The sequence below is a fragment of the Macaca mulatta genome, chromosome 20 (genome assembly GCF_049350105.2).
Source record: "Macaca mulatta isolate MMU2019108-1 chromosome 20, T2T-MMU8v2.0, whole genome shotgun sequence".
NCBI classification, from domain to species: Eukaryota; Metazoa; Chordata; class Mammalia; order Primates; family Cercopithecidae; genus Macaca; species Macaca mulatta.
Window position 1 is genome coordinate 11,585,112 of NC_133425.1, and position 23,321 is coordinate 11,608,432.

Consider the following 23,321-nt stretch of genomic DNA (forward strand, 5'->3'; position numbering starts at 1 on the left):
TGCTTTAAAGAGGTTCTGTTTTGATGTGTTTCCAAGTTCTGTTTCAAGATTTAGAGCTCCTTAAATCCTTTCAAGATTTAGAGTTCTTACAGTGCTAGCTTGGTAGTGATGAATTCGGTCAGCATTCATTTGTCTGAAAAAGACTATGTTTCCTTAATTTTTGAAGCTTAGTTTCACCGGATACAAAACTCTTAGCTGATAATTGTTTTGTTAAGGAGGCTGAATATAAGGCCCCAAATCCTTCTAGCTTCAAGGGTTTCTGCCAAGAAATCTGCTGTTAGATTACCTGTTGCTTTTGCCTTATAGCTCATAAGATTCTTTCCTTTATCTTAACTTTAGATAATCTGATGACAGTGTGCCTAGGTGATGATCTTTTTGCGATGAATTTCCCAGGTGTTGTTTGAGCTTATTGTATTTGGATGTCTAGGTTTTTAACAAGGCCTAGGAAGTTTTCCTTGATTATTCTCCCAAATACGTTTTCTAAACTTTTAGCTTTCTCTTCTTCCTCAGGAATGCTGATTATTCTTAGGTTTGGTTGTTTAACATAATCTCAGACTTCTTGAAGGCTTTGTTCATATTTTCTTATTCTTTTTTTTTCTTTGTCTTTGTTGGATTGGGTTAATTCGAAAACCTTGTCTTCGAGCTTTAAAGTTTTCTTCTGCTTGTTCCGTTCTATTGCTGAGACTTTCCAGAGCATTTTGCATTTCTATAAATGTGTCCATTATTTCCTGAAGTTTTGATTGTTTTTTATTTATGCTATTTCACTGAAGATTTCTCCCCTTATTTCTTGTATTTTTTTGATTTCCTCAAATTTGGGCTTCACCTTTCTCTGGTGCCTCCTTGATTAGCTTAATAACTGACCGTCTGAATTCTTTTTCAGGTAAATCAGGGATTTCTTCTTGGTTTGGATCCACTGCTGGTGAACTAGTGTGATTGTGTGTGTGTGGGTGTGGGTGTGCGCACGCACGCGCGCGCAGGTGGAGCAGGGGAGGGGAAGTTAAGGAACCTTGTTTTGTCATATTACCAGAATTGGTTTTCTGGTTCCTTCCCATTTGGGTAGGCTCTGTCAGAGGAAAGGTTTAGGGGTCAAGACTGTTGTTCAGATTCTTTTGTCCCATGGGGTGTTCCCTCAGTGTAGTACTCTTCCCCTTTTCCTAGGAATGTGGCTTTCTGAGAGCCAAGCTGTAGTGATTGTTATCTCTCTTTAAAATTAAATACCTACTAACTAACCGAAGATGTGAAAGATATCTACAATAAAGACTGTAAAACCCTGATGAAAGAAATTGAAGAGGACACAAAAAAATTGAAATATATTTCATGTTTATGAATTAGAAGAATTGATATTGTTAAAATGTTCATACTAGTTAAAGCAGTCTGCAGATTCAGTGCAGTCCCTATCATAAGTATGGATGACATTCTTCACAGAAATAGAGAAAACAATCCTAAAATTAGTATGGAACCACAGAAGACTGAGAATAGCCAACAGTATTCTGAACAAAAAGAACAAAACTAAAGGAATCACGTTACAACTTTAAGTAAGAGCTATAGTAACCAAAACAGCATGGTACTAGCATAAAAACAGACCGAACAGTAGAACAGAATACATATCCCAGAAACAAATCCATATACCTACAGTGGGTGAACTCATGTTTGACAAAGGTGAAACATTTGCGAGAAGACGGTCTCTTCAATAAATGGTGCTGGGAAAACTGGATATTCACATACAGAAGAATGAAATTAGATCTGTTATCTCTCACTGTATATAAAAAGGCAAAATGGATTACTTAAATCTAAGTTCCCAAACTATGAAAGTGCTAGAAAAAATCATTGGGGAAACTCTTTAGGTTGTTGTTCTGGGCAAAAAATTTTTATAAGCATTGGTAACCAAATGAAAAATGGACAAATTGGATCACTTCAAGTTGAAAAGCTTCTGCACAGCAAAGGAAACAATCTACAAAGTAAAGACACAAGGCACAGAATGGGAGAAAATATTTGTAAACTACATGTTTGACATGGCATTAATAACCAGAATATAAGAAGCTCATACAGCTCTGTAAGAAAGAGTCTAATAATCCAATTATACAATGGTAATACCTGAATAGACATTTCTCAAAAGGAGAGATACAAATGGAAAACAGACATGTGAATAGCTGCCTAACGTCATTGATCATCAACAAAATACAAATCAAAGCAACAGTGAGATATCATCTTACCTCATTTAAAATAGCTTTTATTCAAAAGACAGGTAATATGAAATGCTGGTGAGGATGTGTAGACAAGGGAATCCTTGTACATTGTTGGTGGGGATGTAAATTTGTACAACCAGTATGGAGACCAGTTAGGAGGTTCCTTAAAAACTAAAAATAGAGCTACCATGCAATCCAGCAATCCTGCTGCTGAATATATACCCAAATGAAAGGAAATCAGTTTATCAAAGGGATATCTGCAGTTTCATGTTTATTGCAGCACTGTTCACAATAGCCAAGATTTGGAAGGAACCTAAGTGCTCATCAGCAGATAAATGGATAAAGAAAATATGGCACATATACACAACAGAGTACTATTCAACCATGAAAAAGAATGAGATCTGTCTTTTACAACAATGTGGATGGATCTAGAGGTCATTATCTTCAGTGAAATTAGCCAGGCACAGAAAGACACACTTATGTTCTCACTTATTTGTGGGAGCTAAAAATTAAAACATTTGAATCTATGAGAGTAGAAGGATGGTTACCATACGCTGGGAAAGGTATTTGGTGTTCGGGAGGAAGGTGGGGGTGGTTAATGGGTATAAAAAGTAGTTAGAATGAGCCAGGCACAGTGGCTTACACTTGTAATCCCAGCACTTTGGGAGGCCAAGGCGGGTGGATCACCTGAGGCCAGGAGTTCGAGACCAGCCTGGCCAACATGGCAAAACCACCTCTCTACTAAAAAACACAAAAGTTAGCCTGGTGTGGTAGTGGTGGGCACCTGTAATCCCAGCTACTCAGGAGGCTGAGACAGCAGAATCACATGAACCCAGTAGGCAGAGGTTGCAGTGAGCCAAGATCACACTGCTGCACTCCAACCTGGGTGACAGAGCAAGACTCTGTCTCAAAAAAGTATTTAGAATGAATTAAGACCTAATAACCTAGTATTTAATTGCACAACTGGGTGACTATAGTCATCAATAACCTAATTGTACAGTTAAAAATAACTAAGACTATAATTGGATTGTTTGTAACACAAAGGATAAATGCTTGAGGGGGTAGATACCCCATTTACCAGTGTGATTATTACACATTGCATTTCTATATCAAAGTGTCTTACGTACCCACAAAAGTTACAAATTAAAACTGGAAATAAAAAGAAAACCTCATGAAAGTCTAAGAATCAGAGGTCATATAAAACAATCACATAAAGGAAGAAGAGAAAGGAGTCAAATGGCAACACAATATAATTCCATTATACCACAAATATAGTGGAAGACAAGGAAAGAATTTATAAAACAACTAGGTAATAATCAATAATGTGACAGGATCAAAACCTCTCATTGATATTAACATTGAACATGAACGGATGAAATACTCCACTGAAAAGAGAGACTGATGGAATGGATTTTCAAAACCCATCAACCAAGTATATGCTGCTTACCAGAAACTCATCTTACATGGTAAGACACATTTAGACTCAAGTTGAAGGGGCAGAAAAAGATATTCTGTGCAATGGAAACCAAAATTGAGCAGGAGCAGCTATACATATCTCACATACAATTAGCTTTGAATCAAAAGCAGTAAAGAAAGACAAACATCATTATTTGGGGTCATTTCAAAAAGAGGATATAGCAATCCTAAATATGCATGCACTCAACACTGGGCCACCCAAATTCATTAAATATTACTGTAGTTAAAGAAAGAGATAGACAGCTGAACAATAATGGTAGGGAACAACACCACACTCATACTAGAGAGAAACTGATAATCTGATCCTAAAATTTATATGGAAATTCAAGGGACCCACAATAGCCAAAACAGTCTTCTCCAAGAATAACAAAGTTGGAGGACTTATACATCATGAATTCCAAACTCCTCACAAATGACAGTAATCAAGATAGTGTGGTACAGACCTATACACAAATGTAATAGAATTGTGAACCCAGAAATATACCTTCTCATTTAAAGTCAATTTGTTTTGTATAAAGGTGTCATAAGAAAGGAAAGTAACGGTGTTTTAAAATTGTGCTGGAACAATTGGATGTCCACATCAGTCATAGAGACCCTAACCCTGTGGCACTAGAGGAATTAAAGACACATACATAGAAATACAGAGTGTGGAGTGGGCATCAGGGGGCTGACAGCCTTCAGAGCTGAGAGCCACGAACAGAGTTATTTATTGACAGCAAGCCAGTGATAAGCATTGTTTCTATAGGGGATTATAGATTTAACTAAAACAGGAAACAAAGGGATGGGCTCTGGCTAGTTATCTGCAGCAGGAACATGTCCTTAAGGTACAGATTGCTCATACTATTGTTTATGGTTCAGGAATCACTTAAGTGGTTTTCTGCCCTGGGTGGGCCAGGTGTTCCTTGCCCTCATTCTGGTAAACCAACAGCCTTCAGCGTGGGCATCATAGCTATCACGAACATGTCACACTGCTGCAGGGATTTTGTTTATGTCCAGTTTTGGGGCCTGTTTATGGCCAGATTTGGGGGCCTGTTCCCAACATGTCCCCCTTTTTTGTTTTTGCAAGACGATGAAAGCAAAGGTGGCTTTATCACGGTGAGCTGCTTCTCTCAGGAGTCAGGATCTGCATCTGCAGACTATACAAAGACAACACAGATTAAAGGCACAATCATTGAAATCACAGAGCCTCCAAGTGTTTTTATCCATTTTAATGGGTTAATAGCTGCTAATCTGTCTGCAGCTCCTTCAAGCACTCTAGCTCCTGGTATTAAGGTTAGGTGTGCCTGGGGTGCTTTAAATATTTGTTCTTTTAATTTTGCAATATCCAAAAACAAGTTTGTAGAGGGTCCTTCTAGATGCCTTTTTATTCTTTCCCAAATTTTGATCCTATTAAGAGCCATTTACAGTTTCCACAAATCCTTGTGTTTAGCTCCTAGAGCAGGCCATATCATTTGAGGTTGAGGTGCCACTATACTGCCATGTTTCCAGATAATAGGAACTCTTGTCATTCTTCTTACCATTTCTGCCATCTGACCACTTTGTTCAGACCAGCTGAACATAGTGTGACCATGGCATGCTGACTGAGAGGTACAATTCATGCTAAACATCCCCTTCAGGGACCAATCAATAATGATTCCATGGGAATCATTGCGCAGCACGTCTGCCTGTTCTGCAATGCAATTGTCCCAAACAAGTACGTTCATTTTTTTGGGCCAGGTCCAATTCTGTTTACAAATAGGACCAGAAGGCACGTGTAACTATGTCATCTAGTAATTATGTCTAGGCACTATTGCCAGCCAAGATTGATAGCGAGGGGGTAGGCAACTAGTGGCCTTTCCCAAACAGATAGGTGAATGTTCAAATCCTAAAGAAATATTCGTAACAGCTCCTTCCTCATGTGGGTGAGACAGACCTCTATCATCTGTAGGACCAAGCATCCAAGAGCTGTCATTAGTGTATACCTCCACTGGGGGGTCCAGCCAAGTTACAGGCTGTAAAAATGGTGGAAAAGGTAAATATGCCCAATGACTATAATTGTTGTCTGTGTCAGCCCTTGCTAAAGGAATACTCAGGGCAGTGGTGGTCACCGCTGTCATAGCTATCATTAAATTACTCATTGTGACTGGTTGTCCCACTTTCTTCAGGTTTTCTTCTGCCATCTCTGACAGCTTCTTGATCTGTCCCCAGGTAGGTGGCTGCATTCAACAGGTGTTGCTTGTGACAGTTGGGGTCCTCCTCAGTGTCAGTCTTAACATGACTGCAACTGGTGGGTCTTTGAGATCCTCCCAAAACGTCTTCCTGAGTATCTGGCTCATAGTAAGGCTTTAGGTGTCTCAATGGCACCCAGATTGGCTGTTGATTCGGTCCTGGCAAAACACAAGCATAACCTCTACCCCAAGTTATTAATTTACTTGGGGTAAAATAATTAGTTTCCCAATTTTTTGTTATTGGATCTCTCCACCAAACCAGTTGTTCTGCTTCTGTCTTTGCAGCTGGTTTCTGTAAGTGCTGTTCAGCTGCTGATAGCATCTGGCCTTTAGGAAGGCTCAAAAAATTTAGTTGATAATGCTAGATTCAATTGCATATGTGGTGTCCTGTAGTCCCTGTTTCCCCACTTTTGCTTTTGCAACTGCTGTTTCAGGGAGAGATTCATTCATTCCACAGTGGGTTGTCCTTGAGAGTTACATGGGATGCCAGTAATGGGTTTAATATTCCATATAGAGAAAAATATAGCTAGAGCTTGGTTAGTGTAGCCTGGGGCATTTTCCATTTTAATAGAGACTGGAATGCCCGTCACCGCAAAACACTGCAAAGGTGACATTTAACACAGGCAGAAGACTGTCCTGATTGGCATGTAGCCCAGACAAAGTGAGAAAAGGTATCTACACATTCATGCACATAAGCTAGTCTCCCAAATGAGAACATGAGTGACATCCATTTGCCAAAGACAATTAGGTTCCAGTCTGCAAGGATTAACTCCTCCTGTAAAAGATGAGGAATGTACCATTTGGCAAGTTGGGCATCGCTGGATAATAGCTTTAGCTTCTTTCCAGGTAATGCTATATCTGCGTTTGAGACCAGAGGCATCAACATGGGTTAAATTGTGAAAGGGTCTGGCATTAGATATTGCAGTAGCAACTAGGCAATCAGCCATTTGATTCCCTGCAGTCAAAGGTCCTGGAAGAGGTATATGAGTCCTAATGTGAGTGATGTAAAAGGGTGCATTCCACTCCTAACTGCTGTTTGCAGTTGGGAAAATAGTCAGTTGTTCATCTATATGAAATCATAACTGAGTGTTTTCAATTAATTGTGTGGAATGAACCACCTATGAAGAATCAGAAATCACATTAATAAGTATATCAAAAGCGGTCAATACCTCAATTATAGCTACAAGCTCTGCTTTTTGAGCTGAAGTATAGGGTGTCTGAAAAACTTGACCTTTCAAGCCAGAATAAGAAATTTACCATTACTAGATCCATCTGTGAAGACATTTTGAGCACCCTCAGTTGGCTTAAATTTAGTTATTTTAGGGAGAATCCAATTAAATTTCAAAATTTTCAAAAATTGGAACAGTTTTGTTTTAGGAAAATGGTTATTGAGAATACCCACAAAGTTAGCTAAATGGGTTTGCCAAGTAGGACTATTTATAAAAGCTTGCTGTATTTGTGCCTTCATAAGAGGGGCAGTAATTTTTCCAGGATTATATCCATGTAATTTAACAATCCGAGTTCTCTCATTTCCTTTCGTAATAGCGATTTGATCTAAATGAGGAGTTAGAGTCCGTGAATTAGTATGTGGAAGAAAAAACCACTCTGCAAGATCGTGCTCTTAAGCAGTAACACCAGTAGGTGAATCTGAGTTGAAAAAATTAGCAAATCTAGAGTCTTCTCTGGATCTTTTCTACTTATTTGAGCCTTATGCATGTGCTTCTCAATTAGCTGTAACTGTCTCAGCCTCCTTTGTTAATTGCTGAGGGCTACTGAGACTAGGATCTCCTCTAAGGATAGAAAACAGATTACTCATGGCATAGGTAGAAATGCCTAGAGCAGGTTATATCCAGTTAATGTTCCCTAGTAATTTTTGAAAGTAATTTTTGAAACATTTAATGTTTTCAATTGATCTCTACGTATGGTTACTTTCTGTGGCACTATTGTGTCATTTACTAAGGTCCCCAAGTAGGAGTAAGGAGCAGTAGTCTGAATTTTGTCAGGAGTTATAGTTAAACCAGCGTAAGCAATCGCAATTTGCACGTGATCATAAGATTGGAGTAATAATTCTCGAGTGGGGTCAGCACAAAGTTTATCTTCCATATAATGAATAATGTAACACTGTGAACATTGTTTATGAGTAGATTCAATTGCTTGCCCTACATACGTCTGGCAAATTGTTGGACTGTTTAACATGCCTTGTGGCAACACTTTCCAATGAAAACGCTTAGCAGGCTGCAGGTTGTTTAGTGCAGGAATTGTAAATGCAAACCATTCAAAGTCTTGCTCAGCTAAGGGGATAGTAAAGAAACAGTCTTAAATCTATGACTGTTAAAGGCCAGTTTTCCAGAATCATAGCAGGAGAAGGCAATTCTGGCTTTAATGCCCCCATAGGTTGTATAACTGATTTAATGGCCTTGAAGTCAGTTAACATTCTCCATTTACCTGATTTTTTCTTAATTATGAAAACTGGAGAATTCCAAGGGGAAATTGTTGGAGCTATGTGTCCTTTTTCTAATTGTTCAGTAACTAAGTCCTCTAAAGCCTCCAGTTTCTCTTTGCTCAGCGGTCATTGTTCTATCCAAATTGGCTTATCTGTTAACCATTTTAAAGTATAGGTTCTGGAGGCTTAACAATGGCCGCCATCAAAAATGATATCCTAAACCTTGGCGGAAACTTTGTCTTTCCGCTTGAAGCGGTTCCTTCAAACCTTGCAAAATTTTTCCAGCCCCATACCAGGGACATACTCCGTTTCATGCATCATATGTTGACTTTAAGGGCTATATAATTGCTCTGGAATTAGAATTTGTGCTCCCTATTGTTGTAATAAATCTCTCCCCCATAAATTTATAGGTATAGAAGTTACAATTGGTTGAATAGTCCCAGGTTGTCCATTGGGCCCTTCACAATGCAAGATACAACTACTTTGATATACTTTCGGTGCTTTACCAGCTTCAACTGTGTTAAATTGAGCAGTTTCAATTGGCCACGCAGACAGCCAGTGCTGTAGAGAAATGAATGAAATGAAATATCCGTTCCTGTGTCTACCAAACCTTTGAACGTCTTTCTCTGAATAGTTACTTCACAGATAGGACATTTGTCAGTAATTTGATTCACCCAGTAAGCTGCTTTACCGTGTTTATTTGTGTTTCCAAATCCTCCTGTTCGTTTAGTTTCACTTTTCCCCATTTCCACATACGGCGCAATCAGGAGCTGTGCTATATGCTCTCCTGGCTCTGCTTTCCAGGGAACAGAAGTAGATATAACAATCTGAATTTCCCCATTGTAATCTGAATTAATGACTCCTGTATGTACTTGCACTCCTTTTAAATTTAAACCAGAGGCCGGGCACAGTGGCTCACGCCTGTAATCTCAACACTTTGGGAGGCTGAGGTGGGCGGATCATGAGGTCAGGAGATCAAGACCATCCTGGCTAACATGGTCTTGATCTCTACTAGAGATCTACTAGTAGAACTCCATCTCTACTAGAAATACAAAAAGTTAGCCGGGCGTGGTGGTGGGCATCTGTAGTCCCAGCTATTCAGGAGGCTGAGGCAGGAGAATGGCGTGAACCCGGGAGGCGGAGCTGTCAGTAAGCCGAGACCTTGCCACTGCACTCCAGCCTGGGTGACAGAGCGCAACTTCGTCAAATAAATAAATAAATTTAAACTAGACCTACCTAGAAGTAATCCTACCGTCCTGACTGCTGGCATCATCTAACTGGAGACAGTAACATTCTTTAACAGTCCTATTACAAAAAGAGAACCTGGTCTATATTGATTAATAACTTGTTTAAATTCTTTAAGTATTTTAAAAGGAAAAGGCTCAAAAGCAGCTGTAGTATTTCCCTGTTGATCTGCGTGGTGTATTCTAACAGGGAACTGCGAAGCCTCTATATCACCCTCTTGTCTAGCTTACTGAATTCCTGAATAGAACTGAGAGTGGTCGCTTGAGGCGCTGCCTGAACAGTTACTGTGGCAACTACTTTTCACCCACTGTCCTCTGGAAAAGAAAGATCTGGAGGGTCAGGCCACTCTTTTTCTTCAAAATAATGAGGAGGTACAGAAGGGTAGGGACAAACCTCTCCCTCCTTTGCTGCTTTAGCTTTAGCTGGTCAACAGACCTGCTCTGTCACCTCTTATGTTACTTTGTTATACCCTCCTTCCTCCTCATCAGTGTGAAAAGGTTCCAAGGTGGAACGAACCAGAGCCCACACTTGTCCCATTGTGTTATCCTGATGCTTCTAAGCTCCCCTTCTTACTCACCACAGGGATTGCTTAAGAGTACTCGGGTGTCCTCCAGCGTAGTTCCACGTTCTCCAACCATTGCTCTGGCGACCCTTCAACCTGGGTTCAAGCCCCACATATGGGCACCACTTGCTGAGACCAGCTCAGTCATGGAGACCCTAACCCAGCGACACTAAAGGAATTAAAGACACATAGAAATATAGAGTGCAGAGTGGGAATTGGGGCTGACAGCCTTCCTAGCTGAGTGCCACAAACACAGTTTTATCCACATATTTATTTACAGCAAGCCAGTGATAAGCATTGTTTCTATAGATTATAATTTAACTAAAACGGGAAACAAAGGGGTGGGCTCTGGCTAGTTATCTGCAGCAGGAACATGTCTTTAAGGCACAGATGGCTCATGCTGTTGTTCACGGTTCTGGAACACCTTAAGGGATTTTCCGCCCTGGATGGGCCAGGTGTTCCTTGCCCTTATTCTGGTAAACCAACAACGTTCAGTGTGGGCGTCATAGCCATCACAATCATGTCACAGTGCTGCAGAGATTTTGTTTATGTCCAGTTTTGGGGCCTGTTTATGGCCAGATTTGGGGGCCTGTTTCCAACAGACCCCTATCTCTCACCATATGCAAAACTTAACGAAAATGGATCAAAAACCTAAATATAAGCACTTACAAAACTTCAAAATTCTTAGGACCTTGGATTAGGCTGTGATATCTTTGCTAAAAACACATGTAAATGTGTTTTCAAATCTTTAGAAATTATGCTTTATGAAAATTTTACACTGTTTTCAAAGCATGCCATCAAGGAATGGGAAAGATAATCCATAGAATATGAGGGAAAGTTTATAAATTATATCTTATAAGGGACTTAATCTAAAATATATAAGGAACTCTTACAAGCCAGTAATAAAAAGGCAAATAACACAGTTTTTAAATTCTCAAAGAATCTGCATAGACATTTATCTAAAGAAGATGCACAAGCCTCCAAGAAGTACATGAAAAGATGCTCAACATCATTAGCCATCAGGTAAATGCAAATCAAAATAGCAATAAGGCACCACATCAGTTGCAACAGGATAACTATACTAAGACAAACAGATAAAAAGTGTTGGTGAAAAGGGTGTTAAAATTGGAACTCTCATTCACTGCTGGTGTGAGTGTAAGTTGTTCCAGACATTTTGGAAAACAGTCTTGGTAGTTTCTCAGAAGGTTAAATCTAGAGTTACCACATGACCAAATAATTCTGCAGCTAGGTGTATAGAACAAAGAAACATGAAAACATTATGTCCACATAAAAACTTGTACATGAATGTTTATATCAATTTTTTTTTCTTTTTTTTTTTTGCGACTGTTTCGCTCCTGTGTTCCAGGCTAGCGTGCAATGGCTCAGTCTTGGCTCACTGCAACCTCTGCCTCCCGGGTTCAAGTGATTATCCCACCTCAGCCTCCTGAGTAGCTGGGATTACAGGCGCCTATCACCATGTCCGGCTAATTTTTTTTTTTTTTTTTTTTTTTTTGGTATTTTTAGTAGAGACGAGATTTCACCATGTTGGCCAGGCTGGTCTTGAACTCCTGACCTCAAGTGATCCACCCGCCTTGGCCTCCCAAACTGCTGGGATTACAGGCGTGAGCCACTGTGCCTAGCCAGAAATCTTTAAAGGTAGTCAGTTCCATGCAATTGTGAAGCAGAGTCAGATCTTTAAAAAAAAAAAAAAAAAAAAGACACCTTAATATTAAATAATGTAGAAACAATAATGTAAATTAAGGTTTTAATATGTCATGTATAACTAATGTAAATGGATTAAATTCTGTTGAAAGGCATTAGGTGAAAATTTTTGGGTATTACAAGAAACAAATTGATAAAAAAAAGTTAAAGGTAGGCCGGGTGTGGTGGCTCACATCTGTAATCCCAGCACTTTGGGAGGCTAAAGTGGGCAAATCACCTGAGATCGGGAGTTTGAGACCAGCCTGACCAGCATTGAGGAACCCCATCTGTATTAAAAATACAAAACTAGCCAGGCGTGGTGCCACACGCCTGTAATCCCAGCTACTCGAGAGGCAGGAGAATCACTTGAACCCTGGAGGCAGAGGATGTGATGAGCCGAGATCGCACCATTGCACTCCAGCCTAGGCAACAAGAGTGAAACTCCGTCTCAAAAAAAAAAAAAAAGTTAAAGGTAAAGGATGGTCAACATCATATTCAGTAGAATTTACATCATCATAAAACAGATGAAAAGTACAGATTAGATTATTTTATGATTTTAAAATGAAGTTAACAGTGAGGATACAGCCAAGCAATTGTACATCTGAGGGAAAAATGAAAATAAGTCCTTTCCTCTATGTGCTAAAATAAATTCTAGATGGATTAAGGACTTAAATTGTAAAAGACTTGAGAAAATATAATTAAAACTTGAGAAAATATAATTCATCTTTTGCAGTGTGTTTATAGGACAGTGTTTCCATCTCAAAGATCTGTGAGTTTTGCTTTATGTGACAGCAAAGAATTCAAGTTGGCTAAAGAGAGGAGTTCTGGTGATGGTAGGGATCCCCAATTAGTTTGGGCGGTTATTTTTTATTCTCAGCAATGAATTCAACTTCACTAAACAGTTTCAATGATAGGCAAACTATATAGTTAGAAATATTTAACTTACTTGCACCTTTTATTGGCAGTTTTGCTTGTCTCCCCTAAGCATTCTCATGCAGACGTTTTCCAGGTGAAATACCTCTCCTCAGAGCCGTAAGTTTAACCAGTTACGAAGTATGTAATGTTAATGACCATTTAGTTCATGTTTTTTATGAAGTTTAACAATAATGTACTCTGAGCTGGCACTCTGCAGTCCTACTGTATATTGTAATAATTGCACAGCTGTGGTATAGCACCATGTCCTTAAATGACTTACATCAGTGAAAGGCTTCTTTACCACCAGTAGGCTTCACTATTTCACACAACATCATGGGGTAGAGAAGGATGTCACAAGGAAGAGAGATGAAACTTTAACCATAAAAGAAAAAAAAATATTTAATTTGACTATATGAAAATTAGGAAGAGCCTGATAAGACACCTGTAACTCATATAACAAAGGATTGACGAAGGAATATGTTTTTGTTTTTGGTTTTTGTTTTTTTAAGACAACGTCCAACTCTGTTGCCCTGGCTAAAGTACAATGATGTGATCTCAGCTCACTACAACCTCCACCTCCTGGGTTCAAGTGGTTCTCTTGCCTCATCCTTCCAAGTAGCTGGGAATACAGGCGTGTGCCACCACGCCCAGCAAATTTTTGTAGTTTTTAGTAGAGACAGGGTTTCACCCTGTTGGCCAGGGTGGTCTCGAACTCGCCTCAGGTGATCCATTCACGTCAGCCTCCCAAAGTGCTGGGATTACAGGCGTGAGCCACCACACCTGGCTGGAATATGGTTTATAATATGTTAAGTATGCTTTAAAAATGAGAGAGGAAAAACACCCCAAGAAGTCATGAGCAGGAAATAACCAGGAATTTTTACAGACAAGTAAACATAGCTAATAAACATAGGAAAAGATGACAGTAATTAGGGAAAGGCAAATTAAGACAATGAGAGCTAATTCTTTATCCAAGTAGATTGACTAAAATCAAGTCTGGCAGTACCAAGGGTTCAAGAGGATGTGGCTCAGTGGTAACTCTTATATATTGACTGTATAGATGCAAACTGGTAGAACTGCTCCAGGAAATAATTTGGCTTTCTTGAAAAGTTGAACATAGATACCTTATTAGTATCCAGAAATTCACCCAGGAAATGCTTACACATAAGCACCTTGAGACAGAAGTGTTCAGAATAATGTTGTTGTGTCAGAACATCAACAAGAACTGGAGATGTAATCCCAGCACTTTGGGAGGCTGAGGCATGAGGATCACTTGAGTCCAGGAGTTTCAGACTAGCCTGGGCAACATAGTAAGACCCAATATCCACAAAATTTTTTTTACAAATTAGCCAAGTGTGGTGGTGCATGCCTGTAATCCCAGCCTCTTAGGAGGCTGAGGTGGGAGGATAGCTTGAGCCTGGGAGGTTGAAGCTGCCGTGAGCCATGCTGCACTCCAGCCTGGGTAACACAGCAGCAAAACCCTGTCTCAAAAAAAAAAAAAAAAAGCAACTGGAGGTGACCCAAAGATCTTTCACAAATGATCAGATAAACAAATTTTGGAATATCTGCCCAATGAATTATTACAGTGCAAAGAAGAACATGAATTATTGCTATACAGAAGCACATGGATGAATTTTATACATATAACTGAAAAAACAAGTATTAGCTATAATTTGCTCAACAAAATTAAACAGTATATTTGTTTACATATGACATTTATGATGAAACTGTAGAAAAAGTAATAGAATTATAAACTAAGTTTAGGAAACTTCATCAGGATGGAGAAGAGGTGCAAGGGGCATTGTTTGGAGAAACATGAGTAAATGCAGGTTACTGATAGTATTCTACTTATTTGTTGTGGGTGTTTCAAAGATGTTCACTTTATTATACTTTGTAATTAACACATATTACAAGTCTTTTGTATGCATCAAATGTAGAGGTACTTTTTTACTCTAGAGCTTAAATTCCAGCACTTTTTACTAGTTTGGGCCTTTTCCAAAGGCCCTTAGAAGGGCCATAGTAACAATATGTTCGCGTGGTTGGACGTTTTCATCAGATTTACAATAGTAAGATATTTTAAGTATAGTCATTTAAGACCCCTGTCTCTCTTCACCTTGATTTCTTCTTTGTGTCAGCTGGCAGTAGAGTGGTTTCAGGCATTTTGTGATTGGTGGCTTTGTTTGTGTTTAGTGGGATGTGTTTGTGATTCAGAGTCATTTCTGGATGTAGGTAATTATAGCCTGTCAGCCTGATTGTGTTGGGAATGTGGTCTCTGGTGCCTGGCACCTGTAATATGTGAGTATTAGAGAAGCCAAAGTTTGAAATTTATGAAACCAGAGGTAATCAGGAAAAAATTCCCAATTATCTGATGTTTAAAATTTTAAGTATAGGATTTCGTTCTCATCAATTTCCAGTCAAAACAGCACTTTTCTCCTGTCAGAAATAACAACATAGCACATTCAATTATAAATTCACCATATTTTTATTTTCTTTTTTTTATAGGAATCCTGCTTTTTTTTTTTTTCTTTTTCTTTCTTTGAGACAAGGTCTCGCTCTGTCACCCATGCTGGAGTGCAGTGGTACAATCACAGATCACGGCAGTGTCTAATTCCTGGGCTCAAGTGAACCTCCTGCATCAGCCTCCTCAGTAGCTGGGACCACAGGCATGTGCCACACTTGGTTGAATTCTCCCTTTAAAATAATATAAGAATGTTTTTATTTGTAGGACACAAAACTGTAGCAGTGTCTTCAGGCAAAGCTGCTAGTTTTATGCATCATGATTATCAGTTTTAGCAAATACATCATTAAACCATGCTAGAGAAAAGATTTGATTTGTTCATTTTCTTTGGAAAATAGTACAAGAATTGTATTCACGAAGAGACAATCAAATAATACACAGTCCTATAGGAAAAATATAATTATATAGGCACATTAGGGTCTTAATTAATGAAGAGTGTTCTTCTGTTTTTCTGGATTTATTTAGTATACATATCAGGTTTGTTTGTTTGTTTAAGACAGAGTCTCGCTCTGTAGCCCAGGCTGGGGTACAGTGGCACTATCTTGGCTCACTGCAACCTCTGCCTCCTGAGTTCAAGTGATTCACTTGCCTCAGCCTCCCGGAAGGTGGGATTACAGGCATGTGCCACCACGCCTGGCTAAGTTTTGTATTTTTAATAGAGATGGTGTTTTGCCCTGTTGGCCAGGCTGGCCTGAACTCCAGACCTCAGGTGATCCACCTACCTTAGCATCCCAAAGTGCTAGGATTACAGGCGTGAGCCACTGCGCCCGGTTAGTTGGCTTGTTTATTTAAGCTGGAATGTTATGTATCTTAGTGCTTGTTTTATTTTATTTTATTTTTTTTGAGACCATCTCACCCTGTTGCCCAGGCTGGAGTATAGTGGGGCGATGTTGGCTCACTGCAACGTCCACCTCCCAGGTTCAAGTGATTCTTGTGCCTCAGCCTCCCGAGTAGCTTGGGATTACAGGTGCATGCCACCATGCCTGGCTAATTTTTGTATTTTTAGTAGAGACAGGGTTTCATCACGTTGGCCAGACTGGTCTCGAACTCCTGACTGCAAATAATTCTTCCGCCTCGGCCTCCCAAAGTGCTGGGATTACAGGCATGAGCCACCACACCCGGCCACATTTATTTTAGAAACTTGAACATTAGGAAATCTTAAACAGATGCCATTATGTATAGAAAATGGAATGTTTTATACAAAACTTTTTTTTTTGTTTTTATGAATTAGTACAATTTAATCTTTAGATTATTTAAACTCTGACTTACCTTGATGAGTAAATAGTGAATGGTTATGGCACTGAGGTGATATAACAAGAAGTGGCTAGATAAAACTATCAAGTAGAGGCTTACTAGGAATACAGATTTTGAATTTATATAGTTTTGATTTATAGAAACAATAGAAATGATTTCTGTTTTCAGTGACATGAAAATGGATATAATTTTCATTAAGGTGATTATCTGGAGAGACAGTATCAATGTTATTTTAATATTCTAAATAAATAACTTTATTTCAGTAGTAAATAACTTTTATTCGCTAGAGGAATGCACTTAAATATGATGTCTTAAATTCCAGGATATGAAAGATGGCAAGTCCAGATAGAATTAAACGGAAGATATTAAAAGCAAAAAAAACAATGCCCCTAAGTTGCCGGAAGCAAGTAGAGATGCTGAATAAGTCCAGGAATGTTGAAGCACTGAAAACAGCAGCAATTGGGAGTAATGTTCCAAGTGGTAATCAGCGTTTCAGTCCTAGTGTCATAACTACCAAATGTAGCCCTTCTGAAAATGGTGCATCCTCATTGGACTCTAATAAAAATTCAATATCAGAGAAAAGTAACGTATTCTCTCAGAATTGCATAAAACCAGTAGAAGAAATCATTCATTCAGAAACAAAATTGGAACAAGTTGTTTGTTCGGACCAAAAGCCAAGTAAAACAACAGATTCCCCCAGCAAAGTCTTCATAGAAGAGGCAAAAGATTCACTGAACACTTCTGAAAATGATTCTGAGTGTCAGACAAATGTAACAAGATCCCTTTTTGAGCATGAAGGGGCTTGTAGTCTGAAGTCCAGTTGCTGTCCACCCAGTGTATTGAGTGGTGGTGTTCAGATGCCAGAGTCTACAGTAACCAGTACCGTGGATGATAAAACTGACCAGATGGTTTTCCATTTAGAAACAAACTCCAATTCAGAATCACATGGTAAAAGGCAAGGTGACAGCATTTTATGTTCAGAAGACTCAGGTTTTGTGCCTGTTGAGAAAACACCTAATTTAGTGAATTCAGTCACTTCTAACCACTGTGCTGATGATATTTTGAAAACCAATGAGTGTAGTAGAACCTGTCCTTCCAGTATTTCAAATTGTGAAAGTGCAGACTCAACATGGCAGTCATCACTTGACACTAATAACAACAGTAAGTATATACTTATGCACCTTTTAGAAAAATTAAAATAGTCACTTTTCCTTGGGGTATTTTAAAGTCTCAAATATACGAACAAGTAGAATATAGACAGGAAAAAGGTAAATGATGACAACAATATCTTGTTTCTGAAGCATTCTTGGTGAGGTGGGGGACAGGTATCCACTATATTAAAAGGGTAATTATTGCAAAGAAGGAATCAATCACTTTTCCTTAAGTACAAAATATCAAAAGTGGTTTATAGCCATTATTTGGTTCATTTCGTATACATCTCTTCTTATTTTGAAGTTTTATTAGATTAAGAAGGAGGCTAGTTTAAAGAGAGTGGGTTTTAAAAATTGTTGGTAACCCTATTTCTTTCTTTTTTTTCTTTTTTTTTTTCTTTTTTGAGATGGAGTCTTGCTCTGTCGCCCAGGCTGGAGTGCAGTGGCGCAGTCTCGGCTCACTGCAACCCCCACCTCCCAGGTTCAAGTGATTCTCCTGCCTCAGCCTCCTGAGTAGCTGGGATTACAGGTGGGCACCACTACGCCTGGCTAAGTTTTTTTTTTTTTTTTGGTATTTTTAGTAGAGATGGGGTTTCACCATGTTGGTCATGCTGGTCTCGAACTCCTGACCTCGTGATCCACCCGCCTTTGCCTGTCAAAGTGCTGGGATTACAGGCGTGAGCCACCACACCCAGCCAACCCTATTTCTTTCTGTAGAATTGACCTGTAAATCACATGCTAAGTATAAGATGATAGATAATATATTCACACGTGTATATATGTGTGTGTAGAGAAAGAGAAGCACCCCAAATAGTAAAATGAAGTCCTTGGGTTATAACATCATTAAAATAGCAAAAGTGAATTTCATTTGAAGTAGGGTGTTTTGTTAATGAAATAGAAAAAAACTGATTTAATGCTATAAATGTTGTGTTCTTGTCTAGACTACAGAATGGTCTTTTAACAAGATGAATTTAAAATTACTTAAAAATAATAACAGTATCATCTATTTAAAATATGTATAATACAACTGGCTGGGTGCGGTGGCTCATGCCTGTAATTGCAGCACTTTGGAAGGCCAAGGCAGGAGGATCGCTTAAGCTCTCCAGACCAGCCTGGGCAACAGATCCAAGACCTTGTCTCTTTAAAAAAAAAAAAAAAACACGCACTGTGCCTAGCAACTATAATCCCAGCACTTTGGGAGGACAAGGCAGGTGGATTATCTGAGGTCAGGAGTTCAAGACCAACCTGGCCAACATGGCGAAACCCCGTCTCTACTAAAAATACGAAAAAAATTAGCCAGGCATGGTGGGGGGCACCTATTATCCCAGCTACTCGGGAGACTGAGACAGGAGAATTGCTTGAACCTGGAGGGGCGGAAGTTGCATTGAGCGGAGATCGCGCCACTTTACTGTAGTGTGGGCGACAAGAGCGAGACTCCTTCTCAAAATGAAAAAAGAGTACCTTTATATAAAATAACGTAGAACCACTTAAGTCACTATAAATAGAGAATTAAATGCCATAATTTGTTAAGTTTTTGTTCGTATATTTGTATTGAATTATTAAGTAAGATTGAAGGGACAGTGTGTCTGAGACCAGAACCCTACCTAAGATAACTCATTTTTTTTTAAGATTAGTTTGTGGGTATGTTTTTATTCAATTGAACATTCTAAAAAATGCTGCAGTGTCACATTTTAGTTTTTCCATTTGCTCAGAGGGTCTCTAAGTTAGAGAATTCCTATTTCCTTCTCTTTTTTTCTTCCTTGAAACGGGGTCTCACTGTGTTGCCCAGGCTGGAGTGCAGTGGTCGAGGTGCTCACTGCCACCTCAACTTCCCAGGCTCAAGCAATCCTCTCACCTGAGCCTCCTGAGTAGCTGAGACTACAGGCATGTCCCACCATACCCAGCTAATTTTAAATTTTCTGTAGAGATGAATTTTCACTATGTTGCCCAGGCTGGTTTTGAAGTCCTGGCCTTAAGCCATCATCCCTCCTTAGCCTCCCAGAGTGCTGGGATTACAGACATGAGCCACCACGATGAACTTGTTTTTTTCTTTAAAATATCTTTCTAATTTTTCCATCTCCTCAAGGCCATTATCAAAAGAAGAGGATGTTTTCAGAAAACAAAGAAAATGTTAAACGCATGAAAACTTCAGAGCACATTAATGAAAATATTTGTGTAAGTTTGGAAAGGCAAACAGCATTCCTGGAACAGGTAAAATATTGGGGCTTAAATAAAACTTTTACTTTTGATTAGTAAAACATGGTAAAAGTTAATTATCTGGTCTCCACAATGACATAACACAGACAACTTTGACTTGATGCACAGCTGGTGTGTGAAAGCCAAGTTATCAGACAGACTGGGGAGAGAGAATTATTTACATCACCAAACAGCTCTGGTTTCTTGAAAATGTTCTCATGCAGAATAACCTAGGGATCATGTGTAGGTAGAGTCCTGTTGCAAAAAGAGAATGGGCTTTCAGTCAATATTACACTCAGATTTGTCTGTAAGTCAGACACTGCATGACCTTCAGCTTTGTTAAACAATCCAGTGTCTTTTGTACTAGTCATGGGTTTCTTAGATCTGCAGCTATATCCGTTTGTAGATCTCACCACAACCCAGAAGACTCAACCTGAAAGTCCATTGCAAAGTCCCTCTGCATTCAGGTTTCCTTGCCCTATTTTCCAAACTTAAACGGATATGGTGCATTATCTGACATTTTGCTTTATAGCATCATTAAATACACTTCTTGCTTTCATTGTGGCCTCATTTTACCTCATTGTACTACAGTCTCAATATGTGTCTGATCAATTTTTAGCTGAAGTGTAGCGTGTTTCAGTTCTAGTAGAATGGCTATACTCAGGACGGGTTCTGATGACCATGTTTTCCTATTTCACTACCACTAGAATGCCACCACTATAAATCATTATGTGGTAGACTAATGTCTCCCAGCTGTAATGGACCAAAATGTCCCCATCCAAACTGCCCTGCAACTGTTTCAGAAACAGAAACACTACTTTTGAAAACAGACCATTACAATTACATAGTTACATATGCTATGAATGTGTATTCTTCACCTAATAATAAGGGAAAATAAAGAGAAAGACTTATGCAGAACCAGCTTAAAGGGTGAGTCGGCAGTTTTTCCCGGTCTACCTTTTGGTTTTCTTCAAAGAAGACCAAAGGAGACACAATAAAAAATATGTAAGTGTTCTGTTGTTGGCAGGGAAAGGGTAGAAGTATGGTAAGCATAGATCCTAGCCCTAAGGACCATGTTATTCAAGAAGAAGGTTGGGGATTCCAGCTGTGTCTTGTTTCCAGTAATTAGTAGCTGAAGTGAGAAGTAAGTTTGTGTTTGTTCATTTGTTGGCAGAGTCTCACTTTGTCACCCAGACTGGAGTGCAGTGGCACAGTCTTGGCTCAGTGCTACCTCCCCCTCCTGAGTAGTTGGGACTAAGGTGTGCACTAGCACGCCCAGCTAATTTTTTGTGTGTATTTTTAGTAGAGACAGGTTTTGCCATGTTGGCCAGGCTGGTCTTGAACTGCTGATCTCAAGTGATCTGCCCGCCTCGGCCTCCCAAAGTGCTGGGATTACAGGTGTGAGCCACCGCACCCAGCCAGAAGTAAGTTCTGATGTGTACATAACCATCTCTAAATAGCTAGCTTTTCCTCACTTCTTATTCCTGTCCAAACAGTTATCTCTCTAAACCATATCTATATGTTTACTTTGTTTGAATCTCAATGAGATAGCCCTCCCCATCATTCTGACATTGTTCTCCCCTACTGAAAGAGTCCTACAGTGATTGTTTCTTAGCCTTTTGAGGTTTCATAAGGAGCATGGCCTGGTTAATTCCAGTTAAATTACTGAAGAGGAAGGGTTTTTCCTTTACAGTCTTAAGTTATTCACTCTACCCACTATCTCAGAAAGTTGGCACAGATTGGAGATAAGTTTATACTTTCTCCAAACTTCAGGCCAGTTTGGCTGCCATCTCCACTTTGAAGCCAAGACTTCAATCTGATTCCCTGTTGATGGGCACATTACCATTGGTAAAAACATTTATGAGGTATTTGATGGAGGTTATTGTGTCTTCCTTTTGTATAAGGAACATTACCATTAAATTAGAACAAATGTGTAGTCTAACTGACAGGAGTTACCCCATGGTGGGTACTTAGTCTAAAATGATCAAATTTAAGGACCTGTCCCAATCTGAACCACCAGGGAGTACTTGTTTAAATTGTGGTTTCTTGAGCTCATAGTTGAAGACTGTTGTTTTAGGCTACTGCTTTCTCAAACGTACCTGATAAAAACAATTTGTAGTAACTATTTAGTATACACCTTTCCAGGCTCCTTTCCAAAAGATTGTGTTTGGTGGATCCAGGATGGGGCCTAGGAATTTGATTTTAACAACCATCCCCTGTGATTGTTCCTCACCAAGGATGAGGAATACTGTTAGAGAAACACTGTACAAAACAGTGTCTCCACGTTCAAAACATTTAGATCTGTTTCTCCAAGATTCATGTGGGTATGAGCTTCACATATTGAACCCAGCCAGTGAACTAACAAACATGTGATCATAAAACACCACACGAATAATAGGTAATGGTCATCGGTAAAAATAATAGTATTGGCCGGACATGGTGGCTCATGCCTGTAATCCTAGCACTTTGGGAGGCCAAGGCGGGTGGATCACTTGAGGTCAGGAGTTCAAGACCAACCTGGCCAACAATGGTGAAACTCTGTCTCAGCTAAATACAAAAATTAGCTGGGTATGGTGGAGCATGCCTGTAGTCTCAGCTACTAGGGAGGCTGAGGCAGGAGAATCACTTGAACCTGGTGGGTGGAGGTTGCAGTGAGCTGGGATCACGCCACTGCAATGCAGCCTGAGCGACAGAGTAAGACTCTGTCTCAAAAAAAAAAAAAAATAATAATAATAGTATGTATTTCTAAGCCTTTTTTTAAACATAATACATTTTGAGCACATTCATTTGCTCACCTGTTTAAAAGTTATGAAAGTAAAGTGACAATCATGTCTAATAATGTAGAGAAACCATGGAAGAAATGTTAGTGAAGCAAGCATTAGAGAAGAGATCAAGTAGACAATGTTGAAGAGTGAGAACGCTTGGAAACAGGAAGGAAGAGCCTTGGGAATGATCAAAATTAAAGAATATAATCATCCAGGTGATATCAATATAAGAGTTTAACATGGGAACTATGTGTTCTGTTTTGAGCATCATGAAGCAAGATACTGGAGGAAAAAATATGTAAATATTTTAAATACGTTAAATGTAGCATAGCAGGTCATATTAACAAAGACTACATACACTGTGATGAAAATTGCTTACCAGAAGGATACACACTGAGTAAAAAACTACAGTGAATGTTTCTGAATGTATGGTTCAGCAGAGCTGCTCATATCAGTGGCATTGAAGTTATTTTCAATGTATGGCTCAGCAGAGCTGCTCCTATCAGTGGCATTGAAATTATTCTCCCTGAAAATGGGCCAGTCTGTTTTCAAAAAAAAAAGATAATGAAGTTTGTTAATTTTTCATATTATAACTACTACGATTTGTTAGAACGGCATGCATGATGCCAGATAACATTGGTAACTACATAATTGTCCTTGGCTTCCCCGCTACTTTTTTTTTTTTTTTTTTTTTCTGAGATGGAG

At 39.2% G+C, this 23,321-nt stretch overlaps 1 protein-coding gene and 1 long non-coding RNA gene across 9 annotated transcripts in view; one reads left to right on the forward strand and one right to left on the reverse strand.

Moving 5' to 3' along the window:
- ATF7IP2 (activating transcription factor 7 interacting protein 2) overlaps positions 1-23,321 on the forward strand; it is a 90,014-nt gene that overhangs the window by 27,122 nt on the left and 39,571 nt on the right. For 4 of the 8 annotated variants that reach the window (XM_077987206.1, XM_077987205.1, XM_028841426.2 and 1 more), the window contains 3 exons: positions 15,235-15,395; positions 16,827-17,665; positions 19,742-19,866. In XM_077987206.1, coding sequence (XP_077843332.1) covers positions 16,837-17,665; positions 19,742-19,866 — 954 coding nt within the window. In that variant the 5' untranslated portion in view covers positions 15,235-15,395; positions 16,827-16,836. Of the gene's footprint in view, positions 1-880; positions 920-5,806; positions 5,850-15,234; positions 15,396-16,826; positions 17,666-19,741; positions 19,867-23,321 lie in introns of all 8 variants that reach the window. The other 4 variants (XM_077987208.1, XM_077987209.1, XM_077987207.1 and 1 more) reach the window with 3 other exon arrangements.
- Positions 9,929-13,510, reverse strand: LOC144338376 (uncharacterized). The gene is made up of 2 exons (XR_013412407.1): positions 12,167-13,510; positions 9,929-11,563 (listed from the first exon to the last, which is right to left on the reverse strand). It is a non-coding gene; the product is annotated as an uncharacterized LOC144338376 (long non-coding RNA).